Below are 19536 nucleotides of genomic sequence, written 5' to 3'. Positions count from 1 at the left end.
GTCGTAGTCATTAATATTTTTTAATTATTTATTAGTTTTCAGTTATTTATTCAATTAACTAGTGAAATAAATGACAATTGATAGAAAAAAAAATTATTATGAATATTTTAATTCACAGAAGTGTTGTGAAATTCATTTCAAATTCTATTAAAATTTGAAAAAGTTTTGTTTTAGTTATAACTAATTTCATGAAATTCAATTCATAAAATTGAATTCTAATTTCTCCATCAAACACATAAAATATTAAATTCAATTAAATTTTATAAAATTTCACAAATTAAAATTGAATTCAACGTATACAATGAAATTCTACAAAATTATAGAAATTGAAATTGAATCAAACAGAGCGTATTTAAGTAATAGTTATAAGTATTATTTTATTTTACTCTCTTAATTATTTATTTAAAAAACAAAATATCGAATTGCAGGATTTGACATAATGTAAATTGAACATGATGAAATATATGTAAGCAAATAAAATTTTTTAATCGAATGATGAACTTAATAATAATATATTATATTTGAACTGAATATGTTTTACTTGTTATATCAAGATATGCATTAATGCTGCGATTAACAAAATTTGTTATTCTCCACTCGTTTACATGTCTTTCATTTATGACAGCATGAGCTGTGACATTAATTTGCATCATCTTGTTGGTACGTATGGATCCCACAGTTAAGGTCATTATATAAGAAGTATGAATCCAGCTGCAAATTTAATATCAAGAACTTAGCATGCCAGTCTCGAAGGTGCTCCTTCCTTGGCTGTTACAAATGCTTTTTCAGAAGGTACTTAATTCCCAGCATCAATATATCAAGCATGTTATATCCCAAGCGTGCATTAAAATTAAAACTTATATTTGCGACATTTTGCTAAGAAAGATTTGTCTTCAATATCTGAAAAATAATTGCAGAAGACAGATCTACCAAAACCATGCATTGCCGTGCCAAGGCAATTAATGGCCTTTACAAAATAATTAATTGGGCGATAGAGATATGTATGAGAAGCTAAACCAAGAGACGTTATAGACCTGCTGCAGCTGCACATGCATAAAAGAACAAAAAAATTTGAATTGTGCATGCATAAACAATCCCTTTTATTGGTAAATGTGGTCATCTGATTAGTTAAATTAAACATGGGTTGACATTTGGAAAAGGACAAGAAATGGGACTTTTCCTGAAAATCTGTGGATTACAACTTGGCTCTAGGCAGATCGTGCATGTGCAGCCGCAGATATTCCTAACAGCAAACTCTCGTCTCAAAGGTAATTTCTTTGGCGGGTGGGATTTGAACGACACAGTTTGGAGTATTTATGATTTTACTTAAAATTTATCAACTTGTTAGGAACTGGTTCATTAATTTACAAGTTTCATTATTCAATATTCGGCATAGGAGTGGTTTGCATATGAGGCCAGAATTAGACTAGAAATTCCAATTTTATTTTATTTTATTTTTAAAAAGTAAATGTTCGATTTTAATTAAAAAATAATAATAAAATTAATTTAGTCCAATTTCAATATACTGCAATACCATTTTAATCAAAATTGAGTTTGAATTATTTTAGTTAGTTATCTGCAACGAAGAAAAGTTTTTTTTTCTGCACTGTAAAAGTGATATATTTATCCAAAGGAAGACAGGCTTTTTCAAATTCTGATGGTGCCTGGTGTTTAACAGAGAGCAGCAATATTCAAACAGAATCAATTCCATATTCGTTGTGGCAATTTTCAAGATCATTGACATGCTCAATCTTTTCCTACTAACCCTGCTATTTTTGAATTTCTCTCCTCATCCCATACCCTATGCCCTATGTGCGTGTCCACCGCCCATTGGCTGTTTTCCCTATATCTTTATGTTGGTTTAAAAATAATATATTATATGCGCATGATTCTGCATTCTGCATTCTGCATTCTGCATTCTGCATTCTGCATTCTGCGATGTCGTTTTGGATTTTGAACTGAACCTATGTTTGTCTTGGCCAGTTCCGTTAGCCACCTAGGGATGGTAAGGCATAGAATTTTTTGGGTTGCTTGTTAAGATTCTATTAATTTAAATCTGGGTAATATGTAATGAGAACTTAGATAGAATATTAATTTTAAAAAATATTTACATTACCAAATCCATTTACTTAAATGTTAAAACCTTTGAATATAAATTATTATTAAAAATGTATTTTCGAATGTTATTAATCAAAGTATGTAAATTTAAATGAGTTTGTGTGTGTAAAACTTTAAACAATTTTAGTGTGTATATATGCATGTACATACATTTTCTTTAATTTAAATTGAAATTCAAGTTAAATAATGTACCGATATTATACTAAAAAGATTAAAATTAAAATTTTAAATAAAAAATTTAATATTTTCAATTAATTATAATTACAATCCTTAACTTAATTATAATTCCTACATCAAGCTATAAGAGTAAATTGTGTCTTAAAATGAGAGAATAGTGAATTTGTTGCAACTCGTCAATAAAATTTTTTTTGTAATTTTTATATTTCTATAGCTGAGTTTATAACTTTTGGATAAGTTTTAAACTAGTTCGAGAATCCATTCTCGATTATTATGAAGTCAGACGCTTAACTTTTGATTTGAGCTATAACTCATCTCAATTATCACGATTTGTCATTATTTAAAAGTCTTATTTTTTATTATAAATTTTTTTATTTAAAAAATAAAATATATTTATATTAATTTTGTTTGTAGGTGTACTAATAGTGTAATTCATGTGCTTGATCGAGCTAACCATAGTATTATGACTGGTTGATGTTATTTCTTTACCTCCCGATTATATTTTTAAATTGATATTTTTTAAACTTAATGAAATTTATATTTTTATTAAAAACAAATGTAACCGTCATTATTTAATGATTAAATAGCTTTATAAATCAATTTTAAATTTAACATATTTTCAACTTTAATTAATAAATATTAAAATAATAAGTAATAGTTCTAAATTTTAAATTAAAGGCTTGGACGAGGGTTGATGTCGGTAGTTTTACCTTCATGTGCATATATAATGAAATTCTTCCATCCATGATGAAAAACTATTGTATTTTAATGTATATATTTGATTAATTTATAAATATTATATCATATAAAATTACAATACATTATTTTTTTTTAAAATAAAAATTAAAAATTAAAAAAATAAAATTTAAAATCTTTTAAATTTACTCAAATATACTGACTATTAAATTAAATTTGTGAATATTACAATACATTATTTAAAATTATATTAATACTATTTAAAATTATAATTAATTTTCCATTAAATGCATATAGAATTTCCTTTTCAGCAATAATCGTAACCGATTACTACTATAATTCTCTTTCAAATCATACACCTATGATTTATCAGCATTTTTATAAATTGGATTTTTAAAAAAATAATTAAACAGTGTGAAAAATTTATTTATCACGTTTGACTCGTTTATCCATAAAAACCCTTGACTTACCGGTCTTGCCCTTTCAAAACAGGAAAAGTACAGCTGAAAGACATTACTGCCTCTTTTTTTTTTTAAAAAAAAACAACAGATTTAGGAAGTTGAGGTATGAAAATAAAGAGCACCTCTCTCAATAAGCACTCAGGTCTTACTTCCCCGAAAAAAAAAAAAAAAAAAAAACAAACAAACAAAAGAATAACAAGAAAATCAATAGTCAGGTCAAATCAGAGTCTTCATCCACCTACCAAACCAGCTGTGAACCAGAGAAAACGTCACCATGCAACCGAGACCATTCAAGACCCCATACTCATCCCACCAAAGTCGGATAATCCGACGGCTGAAAAATAAAAGCATACTCTTCGAGATTGGCCATACGAGGCTCCTTTTCACTAAAATAAGGATTAATTGAGGGATAATTCTAATAACAGATTTAAACATAGATAAAAATTTCTCAAATGAATCTCATTTAATTGAGACCCCGTGCGCCTGCGGTCATGCTGAGCTTTGTCACTTTCCCCTCCTCTCATTCTCTTTGGTCATTTTTGAAACGGACTACTAGCTCACAAAGTCGATGGAGAAAGAAGTCATTTTTTATCACTTGCCCGGCGAAAACAAAGGGCAAACTGTCAAAATAGAGTAGAATCTGTGACAAAAAGTAGAATCTGGATAGAGAGAGATAGAGAGCTCGAAACCTTGGAAACTTGTTCAGGGAGAACTTATCCTCCATCATCTTGAGCTAAAATCAGAAATGAGTCTTGCTGTTTTTCTCTTCGGTCTTTTTATTTTCATGATGAATGGAACTGGGGTCAGTGCAAACTCTGAGTTAAGAGCTCTCATGGACATGAAAGCTGCCTTGGACCCAGAGGACATGTACCTCTCTTCTTGGACTATGAATGGGGATCCATGTGATGGTTCCTTTGAGGGTGTAGCCTGTAACGATAAGGGTCAAGTGGCTAATATTTCCTTGCAAGGAAAGGCTCTCCATGGAAAGCTATCTCCTGCTATTTCTGGGTTAAAGCACTTGACAGGCCTTTACTTGCATTATAACTCTCTATATGGGGAGTTGCCCAAGGAAATAGCGAACTTGACAGTTCTAAGTGACCTGTATTTGAATATGAATAATCTCTCCGGCGTAATACCTCCGGAGATCGGAAACATGGAGAATTTGCAAGGTTAGTTGCTTCTTCTGTGGAAAAAACAAGCTTGGGTTTATTAAGTGTGTTATTAGTTAAATATCGTTGCTTCGATGTGTTATCACTTACTGGTATGTCTTTCTTTCATATGCAATTTCTTTCCTTTTGCTGAGAAATAAAAATGGTTGGTTCACTACTCTGCTGCTCGGTTTCAAGAAATATATAGAACAAAATGTTAGTTTTGCCATTTGTATGCACACGATACAACTTTGCCTAACACTGTTATAATGTGATTAATTTTATATGGTTTTTTATAATGAAGCCAAATACAAATTTGAACCAAAAAGATTCAACTTTTTATTTCTTCCTCCCTTATATTCTCTCTGGTGAGTAACTGATTGAATTGAAGAAACTTCTTTATATGCTTGTTTGATTTCCCAGCTTGGTAACTTCTGATTATATGGTTGTTTACAAAAAAGCTTGAAACTTTCCAACTTCAGATGGATCTTTACCAAAAAGCCAAAAATCACTGTTCATTCATGTTTTGCTGAACGTCGCATCTTCTTTCTCCTAAACTGCGTAATCATTGTTGGGCAATGGGGTTTGCTTATCCGGGTGTTGTATTATAGTTCTGCAGCTTTGTTATAACCAGTTCACCGGAAGCATACCTCCCCAGCTCGGGTCTTTGAAGAAGCTTAATGTTCTTGCTCTGCAATCCAATCAACTATCTGGTGCAATCCCAGCGAGTTTAGGTGATTTGAGCGTGTTAATGAGACTAGCCTTAAGCTTCAATCGCTTATTTGGCTCAATTCCCACCAAACTAGCCGATGCTCCTCTGCTTGAAGCTCTGGATGTTCGGAACAACTCTCTCTCTGGCAATGTACCTCTGGGTAATAATGCTATAAGAACCATGTTTTGTAATCTCAGCTATTATCTTTTGTTCAATTGTTCTTTTTGGTGTTTTTTTGGAATTTTTGGAAATGACTTTGCTAAGTTTAATTTGATATTTTCTTTGATTGTTTGGTTGATGCAGCTCTCAAGAGACTGAATGAAGGGTTTTTGTATCAAAACAACTTGGGATTATGTGGGGCTGGTTTTATGAATTTGACCGCTTGCAATGTGTCGGATCTTCTTAATCGAAGCAGACCTGAACCCTTTGGACCAGGTTCCACTGCTTTGCCAACAAGGGAGATTCCTGAAACAGCAAATTTGCGGTTGCCTTGTAACCAAACGCACTGCTCAAATTCATCGAGATCCCATCATGCTTCAGTTGTTGTTGGTGCAGTGATCACAACTATTGCTTTGTCTGCTATAGGAATCCTTACATTTACTTACTATCGTCACCGGAAACAGAAGCTTGGTAACTCATTTGAAATTTCTGATAATCGTCTAAGTACAGATCAGGGCAAAGGTGTTTACAGGAAGAGTGGCTCTCCTCTAATCAGTCTCGAGTATAATGGATGGGACCCTTTAGCTGATGGTAGGAATTTCAGCAGACATGAGCAAGATGTTTTCCAGAGCTTCAGGTTTAACTTGGATGAGGTGGAGACTGCCACACAGTACTTCTCAGATGTAAATTTTTTGAGTAAGAGTGACTTTTCTACAACATACAAGGGTATTTTGAGGGATGGCTCTGTTGTTGCTATCAAGAGCATTAGTAAAAGTATCTGCAAGTCGGAAGAAGCTGAATTCGTGAAGGGATTGAATATTTTGACATTGCTGAGGCATAAGAATTTAGTGAGGCTTAGAGGATTCTGTTGTTCAAGGGGCCGAGGGGAGTGCTTTCTTGTTTACGATTTTGTTCCCAATGGTAATTTGCTGCAGTACCTTGATGTGAAAGATGGTGATGCCCATGTTCTCGAATGGTCCACCAGAGTTTCTATTGTGAAGGGGATTGCCAAAGGTCTGTTTTACCTACTTGTTATTTTCCTCTAGATCGCTTTACTTGATTTAACCACCTGCTGTATTATCTAATACTTAGTTCAGTAGTTCTCTTTTTATGAGTATGGCTTGCAATGAATTCCAGTTGGAGCTAAATTTCTGTTTTTTCTTTAACATTGTTTAGTTGATTATCAGATTATTATTTTATTGGAAACATCAAGTCTGTTTTATGGTTAATTTTCTTTTACTAAGATTAATTCATTTCCTGAGCAGGTATAGCCTATTTGCATGGATACAAAGTGAACAAACCTGCTTTGATTCACCAAAACATTACAGCTGAAAGTGTGCTTGTAGACCAGCGATGCAATCCATTGCTCGCAGACTCTGGCTTACAGAACCTTCTTACAAATGATGTGGTATTCTCAGCACTCAAGGCCAGTGCAGCAATGGGTTACCTAGCTCCTGAGTATGCAACAACTGGCCGATTCACAGACAAAAGTGATGTTTATGCATTTGGCGTGATTGTTTTCCAAGTTCTCACAGGAAAGCGAGAAGTTTCTAACTTAGTGCGTCTAGGAGCTGAGTCCTGCAAATTTCAAGATTACATTGACCCCAATCTTCATGGGAGGTTCTTCGAATATGAAGCAGCTAAGCTTGCAAGGATTGCTTGGCTTTGCACTCATGAGTCTCCTATTGAACGACCATCAATGGAAGCTGTTGTTCAAGAGCTGGGTAACTGTAGTAGCTGTCTCTAGTTTCCATGAACATTTTCTTGAATGGTTAGGCATCAAATGTGTGAGATGTGGATGAATGTGTCCACTAACTGAACCTTAGGATTCCTTGCTGTTTGTATCGTGGTGTCCTCTAACTAAGCTTTCTAATAAACTTATAACTTTCTAGTAAAACTAGTGCGGTGAAAACTTGAAAGGGAATTTGTGACCTTGTTAGCTGTGGTGGGCTGAGGTCCCCATTTGATCCTGTACCGTATTGGCAATGAGGGACAACTTGACTTTGCTGCACGTGAAATTCTAACAAAGTCGTGACTATGTTGTAAGGAACAAATCGAATTTTCTTTCATGATAATGTAATATGACGTTGTACATCTTGTCTACACCTAGCTCGCCATATGGTTCTACTTTAATTTCCAACTACCGTAGCTGCTTAGCGGGACCCAATGGAGTTGGGGTGAGGCCCACAGATTCTTCAATCCCACAAGGATGGAAACAACACAGCTATCAGTTCTCTCATGTTCCGTTGTCGTATCAGTCATAACTATTCACGAGTCTCTCTCTCTGCATTGTTTTCTAGTGTTCAAGCATTTTTTTTTCTTTTACCTTCCCTTTAAATTTAATGTTCCCTTGCTTGCACAAAAAGGGAGTTCTTCATAAAATAAGAAAATCCCACATAATTATTAGTGAAAGGTATGCGAGTACGCCTAATAATTTCACCTTGCTCTTTTCCTTCCTCTCCTTCCCCTGTTTCTTTCTCTCCCTCCCCATCCCTCTCTCACTTCTTGTTTTCTTTTTATACAATCTCACAAATACAATTCAAACATATAAACAAAACTCCCTTGTTCCCATAAGCATCTTATATCATAAAAGACGTGTTTGTTTGTTTTTTTAAAGGGAAAGGGAAAGATTGATTTTGGTTTCAAGTAAAATAGCTCTATAAGCTTGAGTGTTAGAATCGTGGATCTTTATGGTTTCAGAGAAACTTGAATTCATAAAGAAATTACCAGCACTCATACCAGATATATAGACAGAAGAAAATATCAGCATAGGACAACAGAACTTCCAATTAAATTAACATTCATAAACACGTAAATTCAAATATTTCAAGTAAATTAACCATTAAATTAAGGTTGCTGGAGGTGTCCAGATGGCTATTTACATCTTATATGCAACTCTTTTAAGGAACTAACTCATATATGTATACTACTCTAGATTACAGTTAACACCTCAAGTTTCCTCTGGCAGGCCTGGCAAGAAAATGGAAAAACTTTAATTTGCTACGACGCACCCAAGGAAGCATTAATAGAAAGTTCAAGCTTCAATTTGTTTCCCATGAGGGAATCTGACTCTGAAGACGTGCTCTTCTCCTGTGCATTTATCTACCTTAACAATCCAGTGACTGCTCCTCTTTCCAATCTTGGCACTTGCAGCTATTCTTGTTACTAATAATCCTTCTCCTATGGGCAGCAGTTGGGTTTTTGACCCACTGGACCACCACGATCCTTTGGTCAATGCATTGTACCCCACAACAACTGCACCATTTCGCTTCCCTCTAGCTTGAACTGCTCCAAGAATCCCTTCATGGTTCTCCAGGTTACAATCAATAAGCACAAAGTCTGCTTCACTATATTTGCTTTGTAAAAGATTTTGAGCTTCTCCGATAACAAACTCAATGTGACAGGCATCCAAGCCTAGGACTTGTCTGGATATTTGCAATTCTTTGTGATCACGGAGGATGCAAATCACGCGACCACCAGTTTGGTGAGCTGCAGCCACTAGTGCTTGCACGGTGGAAATGGCGGAACCGTCACATGACACAACCATTAGTTGTGCGTTCCTTCCTGCTGCTAATGCTGAGATGAACTCAGCTACATCTGGCTCTTTTGCCTTTTTGCCCTGCACATCAACAACAATGTTTTAGGCCTTGTTAAGGAAAAACTGATAGAAAAGCGAAAATTTCAAAGGAGTCTCTGGAAAATGAAGCATATTGCACGTACACATACCATTCTCACGGTTTTGAGGTAGGCATTTGTAGCATTCTCAGCAGACCAGAAGCCCATCTCTTATTTATGTGTATTCAACTTTCTTGGGAGTTGGGATAGCAATGGAGGCTAGCTCTTCTATTTGAATTTTGTTGAGATGATGAGTACTTTGTTCTAGTGTCGTGGGAATTATATATAAAGCAACAATGGAGGTTGGGCAAGCAGCCTGTCCATCCAACTGGCTAAGTAAAAAAAATGATATAAATTTATCAACTAGCACGGCCTCCAATAATTTAGAGTCACAAAATGATGGGTATTCCTGGCCCTCAGATGTAGATCCAAGTTGCCAATTCCATAAACCATATATAATTGAAAACATTAAGCTTATTAACAGCAAAAAAAAAGAAAAAAAAGCTTAATGAGCTTCCAGGACACCGCCTTGAAAATATTTAAAACCTCTTAACAATGAGGCCATCACACAATGATCAGCTGTAATGTACATTAATGGAGAGACATCAGAAATTTTCAAATGGATAACAGAAATCTGCGGCAACGTATTAGCTGCATTTGATATTTCTTAGAGACAAATCAAGCAATGCCCCATGCTAGTCCTGGCATCGAAGCCATCCCAACAAAACTTGTAGTTTTTTAAAATCCAATATAACCATAGCAGTGTGGAACAAAACAATGTGCAAGTTGCTAACAGTCCTCCTTTGTACTGTTTAAGGACTCCAGTATTAAAGATTAACTCCAGTATTAATAGATTAAGTATTTTATATAATTTTTTTTATACAGGTGTAAATTATTTATTTGTTTAACATGTTAGAAATATTGGGTAAAACAATGAAAATTGAGTCGTGTTGAACACTATTCTTAAAAATTTATTTTGTGATCCCCAGGATTAAACAGGTTTTTCCGGAATATACTTTTCAGGATCAGGACAATAAGAATTTATCTCTAATTGTTAACCTAGCAGATAATAAAGAGAAAATAGAGAATAAAGAAGAAAATTAGAGTTAATATATTTGCAAAGACGAAGGCTATTTATTGTGGAAAACTTGACCGCTATATATGGTTATAAGAATTTTGAAATAAAATCATAACAGTTATATTTAATATTATATTTAAATAGCATAAATAAATTATTTAATGATCATAAAATCTTTAATTATTATAAAATTTTCAACGATTATAAAATCTCTAATTACCATGAAATCTCTGACCACCATAAAATCTTTAATAATCATAAAATCTTTTTGAAATCTAAACTAATTTTACAACAGTGTGAGATTTTGGTTAAATACACTCTATTAGGCGCTGCTCTATGTGGTTTGATCCATGGGATGGGCATGGGATATCGCTAGAGGAAGCAAAGATGTAAAAACTTGACAAGAAACTTTACCTGTTTGTAATAAAAAAGAAAGAAATGTTTATTTGGAACATTTCAGGATTCGCTAGAAAGATGCAATATATGTAATAAAATTGGCTGGCTACGCCAAGAGATCTTGTTTTTGCCCCCCAAAAAGCTTAACAAAGATCTAGATCCACATCAAGATGCTTCCCTCCCAAACACACAGATAATAAAGCCAGCCCCATCAATAAAATTTTCTGTCTTCTGGTCTCTCTGCATTATAGGAGATCCCATATCTGTCTGATTCTGCAATTCTGTAATTAAGCTATGCTGTTTTCTTTAATATCATTAAATATGATCCGGCCAACTTATCGATTCCCTCATGTATTAAACAAATATTTTCTCTGTGGGTGCAATTGGATTCCAAGAAAATATAACAAACCAGTGAGAAAAATGTAAGGAGAACGTGCATGGGAGTGATCAGAAGACGATAAAGAAAAAAAAAAGTTGTGGGTTTAAAGATTCTGCTTAAATGGTAATGCGTCCTTGTAGAGGACATATCTGCATGGGTCAACACTCCTTAATTAGTTTCTATTTTTTATGCTACATTGCTTGGGAATTTCCTGGAAAAATTGAGAAGATTTCTCGGCGTATACGTGTGTGCACACGTGTGTAGATATGTAGTCATGCGTTGGCTACACATATCAATCTTGTTTAACTTGATTTGGATTAATGAAATAGATTAGCATTTACTAAATCCCTTGCATAAGGTTATGTTTGGATTTATCTAGATTTTAATATAAAATTTAGATTTTATATGCTCAGCAGTTTGAATTAGTATTTTGCTACATATATTTCATTGAATTCAAAATAATTAAAAAAATATAATATAACAATAGAAAACATTGTTATTTATTTGTATGGACGAATATATTAACTCATTAAAATTATAAAATTAATTATTAAATCCATTTCAAAAAAAAATAATTATTAAATAATATTATCATACTTTCATAATTCACTGCTACTAAAAAAATAATTTCAAAAAGAAAATTTATTCATATATAATAAATAAAATTTTCATAATATTATAATTTATATCACCTCATAAAAAATAGAAAAAAATTCATGAAGTGGTTTGTGTAGTAAAGATTTAATTGGATATGGGCCATTGGCAAAGTGGTTTTCGCAGTGAAGACTCAATTGGATATGTAAGTCAAATTTAAAGCCTTGGCCCACTACAAGACATCAGAATGTTGTGGTTAATTACGGATAATTACAATTTAGTGCCTGTAATTTAATAAAACTTATGCATTGGTATTTATATTTAAAAATACCATCTATTTAGCGATTGTAATTTTAAAAAATAAAAAAATAGTCCTTACTTTAAGAAATATAGTTAATAACTATTATTATATTATTTATTTAAGGATTAATTTATTTAAAAAATAAAAAAACTAGTCCTTACTTTGCTCAAATAGAACAACTAATAACAATGGCATTTTCTTATATTCACTGCCATGAACGTGAAGGTAAATCTAAGCCCATGCATATGAGAAAGAGAGGTGGTCCAAAGTTCTGTAAGTTTTCTAGTCTTGCATGTTCTCAGAGGAGATTTATGGAATAATTTTGACGTCTGCTGAGAATTCCATGTAAAGGTGCGACATGAAGTGAGATATTATTCCAAGAGGACCAAAGCTCGTGCATTGTTTTGCCACTAAAAGAAAACCATACGAACCAAAGTCTTCCTGCGCCATTCTGCTCTACTCTGCATTTTCCATCTCTCTCTGTCTTGCACTTGTACTATTCTCAAAGCAATCGATTGTGCACAACATGTATCATGGATTAGAAGATTTACCTGCCAGTGACAATTTATGGGATTCCATTAGCAAATCCATGCAAAGTGCAACCATGCTTGTGTATCTAGTCCACAATCTTCCATGTGTTGTATCATAAGCCAAGTTGAGTGCCTCTATAAATCCTTTGGCCAGTGCAAATATAGATTTGTTATAATTTGATCTTAGAGCAGAAATATGACTTGATAGAGTAGACAGATGAACAGGACTCAAGTGTGCACATCTCCATAAATGGTAAACTAATACTTTTAGTCAAAAAGGTGACTCATGTAACAAAACGTTGAAATTACTAATACCTACTTGCTTGGTTGTAGTCGACAATGTATGCTGAAATGTAACGCCGACAAAATCAGTTCAAGTCTGTTGCAATACCCCTTTCCATTGTCCTGTGCCTTCCCTTGCACAAAGCTTTTTAAGCAATCATGCTGACCCTAGCTTATAGCTCCACAAAACTTCAAAATTTCAACCTTCGCATCAAAAGCTTGGAAGGAACCAGCCTGGAAGTAAAAATGTCATGGGAATTGGAATGTTTTGGAAGAGAAGTTACTTAAATAAATGAGATATAAGCTTAGAGAAAAAATAATAAACAAATTGATAAGCAGAGGAGCAGAGGGAGGGCAAAACAATGGCGAGAATTGACAACCAAGCATTGAGATGACATCCACAGCTCATGATGGGATTCTAAATTTTTAACAAACAGACAATCCAGGTGATACGGCAGATCACATCAGTGAGTAGTGCTTAAAGAACAAAGGTTCACTCTTGGGTTCTTCCAAGGTTGACCCAAGAGGTTCTCCAAGTCCAAGTGCTAAAGCTGGCTCACCATCCCCCCAATCCATTTAGCTCAAACAATACCTATATAATGACACTTCTCAAGATTAATGTAAGCCAACTTATTTTTGATTAGATTAATTATCAATTAATTTTATGATATTTAATTCAAAATTTTCTTTCTTTTTGTCTTTTTTAAAAAATCATCTCTACAAAGCCATTGATGTTTCCAAAGGGTTAGAAGGCACTGGAGTCTTGCAGATATAGCTATAATCTGATTCGGAATTATGATTAAAGTTAAATTTAAACTAATTAAGAACAAGTTTAAACCAAAGTATAATAGGCTTTTCAACTATTTAAAGTTTAATTTTGCAAGTCTTCTCCCATTCCAAAACAGCACGGAGAAGGAATCCATATGAATTTATTATTTATTTATTTTTTACATTTCATGATCATCGTTAATTAATATCTAATTTTGAAACCGTATAATGTACGTAGGATTTTCTTATCCCATGTTTAAAGCTATAATAAGTCTTAAAGTTTCAAGTTATATTATAGAAATTTTCTCTAAGCTAAACATATTACGTGAATTAGACCAATCTATTAAATTAAAATTTTTATATAATTAAGTATATAATGAAAGTACAAATTTGATAAATTTTTAATCTAATAATATAGGAGTCAAGCTCTCCAATATGCAATATTTTTTACCCATTTGTTTTGAGATTTACTAATTTTATAAAAAAAAAGTTTTACATTCCTCTGAATAATATCCATGAATTATTACTCGGACGATAAATAATAAAAAAATCTATATTTTTTAGAGAAAAATATTATTATAAATTTTATGTACAACATTCAAAGACTACGGATTTGGGCCTCAATACTCCCATTTAAGGAGCAAAATATGAATTGTATGGCCTTCTTGTAAGATTATTACTGTCCAATAATAAACGGGCCTCACTTGTTTGCCCGTTAAGAAACCAAAGGACACACGTGTCGTCCTTTTTTAAGGGTTCAGGCGGTAAACTGCAACGGTAGCCAAAACTCGACGCAGACCTAGGGTTTAAAAGAAAAGAGTGAGACTAGGGTTTTAGAAGACTGTGCTGCGATTTTGAATCCGAGAGAAAGCAATGGGTTTTTGGGGTAAGTAATGCATTCATTTTCCTTTTGTAGTCCCATTTTTAGTCTTTTGATATCAGGAGTCTTTGTTTTCATTGGTTTTTTGCATTGGTTTGCTGATAAATCCTGTGTAAATTTGAAAGTAAAAGTTGAACAAGTGTTATAGGATTTCATACGGTATATTTTGGCCGATGAATATTCTTTTTTGATGTTATGTCTTAATATTCTTTAGGAATTGAAGTGAAACCGGGCAAACCGCATCCTTACCACTCTGATAATGTGGAAGGAAGGCTTTATGTAACTCAGGTACCAATTCCTCATTCTTTTTAAGGGTTTTGAACGTTTAACTGAAAAACAGATTCTAAACTTGAATGAAAGTTTTTGTCTGTGTTTTTATAATCAGTAATTGAGTGATTATTTTAGAAATGAAATTGAGTGAATCTGTTTTTGGGTTTGTCAAGCTCTGACTTAAAATTCTGGATCTCGTGAATCTCAATGGAGTACATTGTTTTGAATTTTCTGCCATCATTAGTATATAATTTTGTTATATGCTACAAGGCTCAAGGCTATAGAAATTTGTATGCTGCATTGTTGAAAATCTTACGGATTGTTCATTCATACCTGGTATCATTATCCAGGCGACTCTAGGCCTTGGTTCATCAACAGAGAGAAGCATACTTCAGTGTTCTGTTGGGCATAAAAGTCCAATTTTCTTGTGTTCCTTGTTACCGGACAGAATTGAATCTTGTTCCTTGAATCTTGAGTTCAAGGATGAATTAGTTGCCTTCTCAGTGATTGGCCCACGAAGCATTCATTTATCTGGTTACTTTGTGTCTGATGAAGGCGATCATCTACGAGATGAATATGAGTCGTATCCTTTTGACTTTTTCAGCTTTGATTTGTTATTTTTTGCCCCCTAATGTCCCTACCCAGTTTGTGTGATTGTACTGAAAGGAAGATGAATTATTCGATTGAATAATTTTCTGGTCATTTATTCCTTTCTTACTACAATTTTAAGTGATTCTGGAGAAGACATTGCTGAGACAGAGACTGAAGATTCAAGTGAATTTGATTATGATGATAATGACGACGACTTCATTGATGATGATGATGCTGAATTGTTTGCACCTTCACCTGTTCCAAATAGCGGAGGTAGAATATGGTGTTTATGAAACATGTGTATACATTCACTTTGTACTTGCTGTTACTGTGTTGTTTGTGTTAAGAAAGGAGTTTATTTTCTCTTTAATGCATTTTCAGCTAGCATGATTTACACATTTGTGTTAGGAACTAAAAGTGAGTGTTAGGTTTCCTGCTGTACTGGTTATGATTGTTTTAATACAAAGTTAGATATGCATTGGAATTATAAATGGAGTATATATGTGTAAATATTTAAAAGTTACGTCCTTCTAGCTCGTGATAATAATGCAGAATATATATGCAGTGATTTATGTCCGTAAATGACTGAAGATGTTTGCCTCTAAAAAATTTCCCTTGATTTTAGTTGTAATTGAAGAAATAGTGGATGATGACAAACCTACAAAAGGAGATGGTCAGCCTAAACGATCAAAGAAGAAGAACAACAAATCAAGTGAGCATGAGGACCAAAATAACTCCCAAAGGCAAATTGTTACTAGCGGGGCTACTGATACATCAGTTTTTGAAAGTGAAGACGAAGACGGATTTCCAATTGCTGGCTCACGAAAAAGTGGAGATGTTGTCCAAGAGACCCAAGCAGAAGCATCAGATGTACAGAAAGAAAAGAGTGCCACAGAAATCAAGAAGAAAGCAACAGATGGCAATGATGATGCCACAGTCAAAAAGAGAAAAGTTAAGAGTACTGAGCAAGATGATCAACCAATAAGGTTTATAATCCCATCCTTTGGCAGTATTTCTTTCTAATTGGATTGTCTGCTAGAGTTTTTCTTCATTTTTTTAATCTTCGATGTAATGAAGAGACATTTTGTAGAGTAAATTAAGACAAAATAATGAAGTTATGGACCTCTAGTGGATTTTTTGGAGGTTTTGAAACTTCCAGAACCTTGCACTTCTTAAAAGCATCTCTCGTACTGTCAATATTTTAAAAATTGTACCACTTAAATAACTTTGTCCTGAATATAGTTTTAAGGGATGTCAGCTTTACTAGTTCTGCTATCTATTGCTTCATCACTTATGTTTGTTGAAGGCATTCTATCCTAATTTGATGTTAGGAAAAAGAAGAAGGAGAAGCTGAAAGAAAAGGGTAAGGAGGTAGATAATGATGAAATAGATGATAATGAGAAAGATGAAATCCATAGTAAGGAGGTGAAGCAGCAGGATTCTCCTGATGATAAGGATCATGATCAGAGGTGAGAACTTCAATCTCCTACTTTGTAACAGTACCCTATTGTTGCTACATACTGAGAATATAAGTATGCTTATGAGTTGTTTGTGCATCCTAGTATGTTAATCTAGGAAAAATTATGTGTGCATCCTAGCATGTTCATTTATGGAAAATTATGCATATCTGCAGGATTCTATGCAATCAATGTCAGATCTGTATTGGCTATCCGCTTTTCAGCATATGCAAATCTTAGCTACTTGAGATTGTTTTCCTTCTCCACAATGATTCATCATGTAAACCTTGACAATTTTTTAGGGGTATACTTTACGCTTGCACGTGATAATTTTTCAGCATGTGATCACTCACACATGGATGTCCTTCTCAGTCGTTAGTGAATGGGCATTTGTGAGTAGGCTGTTGCAGATTTTATGTTTTTGGCTTTACATTCTTGAGCATGTTGCCAAATCAATTTGTAGGGTCCTTAATGCTGATGCAGACAGTGTGCATGTGGAAGACACCTCTGACAAGAAAAAGAGGAAGAAGAAAAAGAACAAGAAGAAGAACCAGGAGAGTGGGGAGGACGTAAATAAGGATCAAGCTGTTTCAGCTGCAGGAGATGGGGCCAAATCCACTCTGGAGTCCCAGGATAAGCAATCTTCGGGCAAGTCTTCCCAAGTTAGAACCTTTGCCAATGGTTTGGTTATCGAGGAGCTAGCAATGGGTAAACCAGATGGTAAAAGAGCTTCTCCTGGATGTCAGGTAACTCCTGTTTGGCGATTGGATAATCAACCCATAAGAAAACCACAGTATTCTACCTTACACTTCTTTATATTGTTGTTTTAGTTCCATTTATTTCCTTCAGTTGATGTCCAATGGCTGGTCAATAAAGTGTGGAGAAACAAAATAGAATAATTATGAAAATGATATTATTTTGTAATACTTTTTATAAATATTTTGTATGTGATAATGGCATGGTGTTTTGGCCGATAGTTGTTGGCTTCTTCTGCGATCAAATAGTTATATATCAAGACTGCATATTAAGTATTCCATGCTTAAAAATGTTACTTGCCCCCTACGTGGCTGAAAACAATCTGTTACTGGGTTTCAGGTCAGTGTTCATTACATTGGCAAGCTAAAGAAGAATGACAAAATATTTGATTCTAATGTGGGAAGGGCACCTTTCAAATTCCGCCTAGGTACTCTAATATTTGGTCTACAGATGATAGAAGCTTTATTTTGTTAACGGTAGTAACTATTTTCCTTTGTTCCTGCAGGTGTGGGCCAAGTTATAAAGGGATGGGATGTTGGAGTTAATGGTGCTTACCTTTCTTTTTTTGTTCTTTTCTTTTCTTTTAAAGACGTCACTGTTCCTTTGATGTTTTGCAGTATATGTACATGTTTATGTATATGATTGTTGAATCCTCAGGTATGAGAGTTGGGGATAAAAGAAGACTCACAATTCCACCATCAATGGGGTAAGCAACTGTTATCACGTTCTCAAAATAGCTACTCTTCTCTTATATTTGTTGGCTAAATTAGTTGCATGCCATCCGCGTCTTTAATTTTTGGGAGAACTAATTTGATGCTTGCAGTGATTTTCTTTTTTGTCCTTGGCGATGTCCCTTCTCTAAATTGTGATTTTTGAACTGGTTGAATTATCCTTTGCCAGCTGAAATATACTTGATTATGTGTTCTTTATGTGCAGTTATGGAGATAGAGGAGCTGGTGGAAAGATCCCACCAAATTCATGGCTCGTGTTTGATGTCGAGTTGGTGAATGTTCGATAATCAGCAACTTGTCCTTTTTGTTTCGAAGCCTCCATTGCTTTAACAGGCAGAGTGGGCTTAAATGGATCTTGAAAACTTAGTATTCTAAAGAATAGTTTTGTTTTGCTACAGTAGTAGTTCATCCCCATCAGACATGTGAAATCAAGAGTTATTAGATGGGGGTGCGGAAATTTTGATAGAAAACTGGCTGATTTTTGTTTTTGCATGGGTCACGTTTCTTCGAAAGTTGGATATACCGTGCGTAATTTGGTGAACTTTTGAGAAGTTGGAAGAATTATTCATTCAGGTAATTGATGCATCAACCGCCAATGAACTTGGGGATGCAACATTATTGAAACAGCTTGGTTTAAATAGTGAGGAACCTTTTCCTTTGCTTTTGTATTGAAGTTTGGTTCCTGTTACAGAATGGAGCTTGCAGTTGGGTCGGAGACGATTAATTTAGCTGTTGGATGTGGTAGACTGGAAACTTTTTTTAAATTCACATGATGGTTAATATGAAGCTTATGGGTTGTATTTCGAATCAGTTCTATAATGAGAATTATTTTTTATTAATTTATTGCTGTTTTATTTTTATTTTTTATTTTGATTACATAACTTTTACATTATTTAAAATTATAAAATATAATAAATAAATTAAAAATATTATAATAATAATTAAAATAGTTGATATTTTAAAAAAAAACTTATTATATGTATTAAAAAAAATTGTATTTAACTTTTTAAATGTTGTATATATTGCATAAAAAATTAAAATTTATATTAATATTAGCGTATTAATATAATATATTAATCGATAACGATTGAATATAATTTATTAAATGTTTAAAATATATTAATTGAAATCAGCTATTAAATTAAACAGGCCTTTAATTTGTTACTTGGAGAGTAGTTTTTACAGGAACATCTCCTTTCAAGAAGAGTGTTTTATTTTATTGGCCATGAGATGGGAATTACATTAGTTGGTCGTTGACATCTGTAAGATTTTTTCAAACTAATTATTCTTTACAAAATAATAAGTAAATAAATAAATAAGAGTGGATTAAGTTTTTTTTTTTTTTTTTGAAATAGGGATTTGGAAATTGGGGGAATAGAACCTAATACTTCTCAAATTTATTCATATGCATTCACCATCAAACTAAATTTGTGAGTA

General features: G+C 33.5%; 3 protein-coding genes across 3 annotated transcripts; 2 read left to right on the top strand and 1 right to left on the bottom strand.

Moving 5' to 3' along the window:
* Positions 1-3937: 3937 nt before the first annotated feature.
* LOC110631081 (probable leucine-rich repeat receptor-like protein kinase At5g63930) lies at positions 3938-7563 on the top strand. The gene is made up of 4 exons (XM_021778794.2): positions 3938-4621; positions 5212-5472; positions 5616-6485; positions 6737-7563. Exons 1-4 carry the CDS (start codon positions 4198-4200, stop codon positions 7216-7218), a joined length of 2037 nt encoding a protein of 678 aa, XP_021634486.1. The 5' UTR covers positions 3938-4197; the 3' UTR covers positions 7219-7563.
* A 691-nt stretch (positions 7564-8254) lies between these two features.
* LOC110630701 lies at positions 8255-9375 on the bottom strand. The gene is made up of 2 exons (XM_021778248.2): positions 9198-9375; positions 8255-9090 (listed from the first exon to the last, which is right to left on the bottom strand). Exons 1-2 carry the CDS (start codon positions 9252-9254, stop codon positions 8506-8508), a joined length of 642 nt encoding a protein of 213 aa, XP_021633940.1. The 5' UTR covers positions 9255-9375; the 3' UTR covers positions 8255-8505.
* A 4782-nt stretch (positions 9376-14157) lies between these two features.
* LOC110600180 (peptidyl-prolyl cis-trans isomerase FKBP53) lies at positions 14158-18938 on the top strand. Its single transcript, XM_021736962.2, has 11 exons — positions 14158-14300; positions 14509-14582; positions 14915-15147; positions 15295-15428; positions 15781-16141; positions 16487-16624; positions 17076-17358; positions 17708-17795; positions 17874-17915; positions 18026-18074; positions 18305-18938. The coding sequence occupies exons 1-11, from the start codon at positions 14288-14290 to the stop codon at positions 18384-18386; spliced, it is 1497 nt and encodes a 498-aa protein (XP_021592654.1). The 5' UTR covers positions 14158-14287; the 3' UTR covers positions 18387-18938.
* Positions 18939-19536: the final 598 nt, after the last annotated feature.

Source organism: Manihot esculenta, chromosome 14, assembly GCF_001659605.2.
Source record: "Manihot esculenta cultivar AM560-2 chromosome 14, M.esculenta_v8, whole genome shotgun sequence".
NCBI classification, from domain to species: Eukaryota; Viridiplantae; Streptophyta; class Magnoliopsida; order Malpighiales; family Euphorbiaceae; genus Manihot; species Manihot esculenta.
This window is presented reverse-complemented; position numbering and strand designations above follow the sequence as displayed.

Coding starts and splice junctions, on each gene's coding strand:
- LOC110631081 (XM_021778794.2), top strand. CDS start 4,198: ATGAGTCTTGCTGTTTTTCTCTTCGGTCTTTTTATTTTCATGATGAAT. Junction 4,622..5,211: donor AAACATGGAGAATTTGCAAG/GTTAGTTGCTTC, acceptor GTTGTATTATAG/TTCTGCAGCTTTGTTATAAC. Junction 5,473..5,615: donor CTCTGGCAATGTACCTCTGG/GTAATAATGCTA, acceptor TGGTTGATGCAG/CTCTCAAGAGACTGAATGAA.
- LOC110630701 (XM_021778248.2), bottom strand. CDS start 9,254: ATGGGCTTCTGGTCTGCTGAGAATGCTACAAATGCCTACCTCAAAACC. Junction 9,091..9,197: donor ACCTCAAAACCGTGAGAATG/GTATGTGTACGT, acceptor GTTGATGTGCAG/GGCAAAAAGGCAAAAGAGCC.
- LOC110600180 (XM_021736962.2), top strand. Junction 16,142..16,486: donor CAAGATGATCAACCAATAAG/GTTTATAATCCC, acceptor ATTTGATGTTAG/GAAAAAGAAGAAGGAGAAGC. Junction 17,916..18,025: donor ATGGGATGTTGGAGTTAATG/GTGCTTACCTTT, acceptor TTGAATCCTCAG/GTATGAGAGTTGGGGATAAA.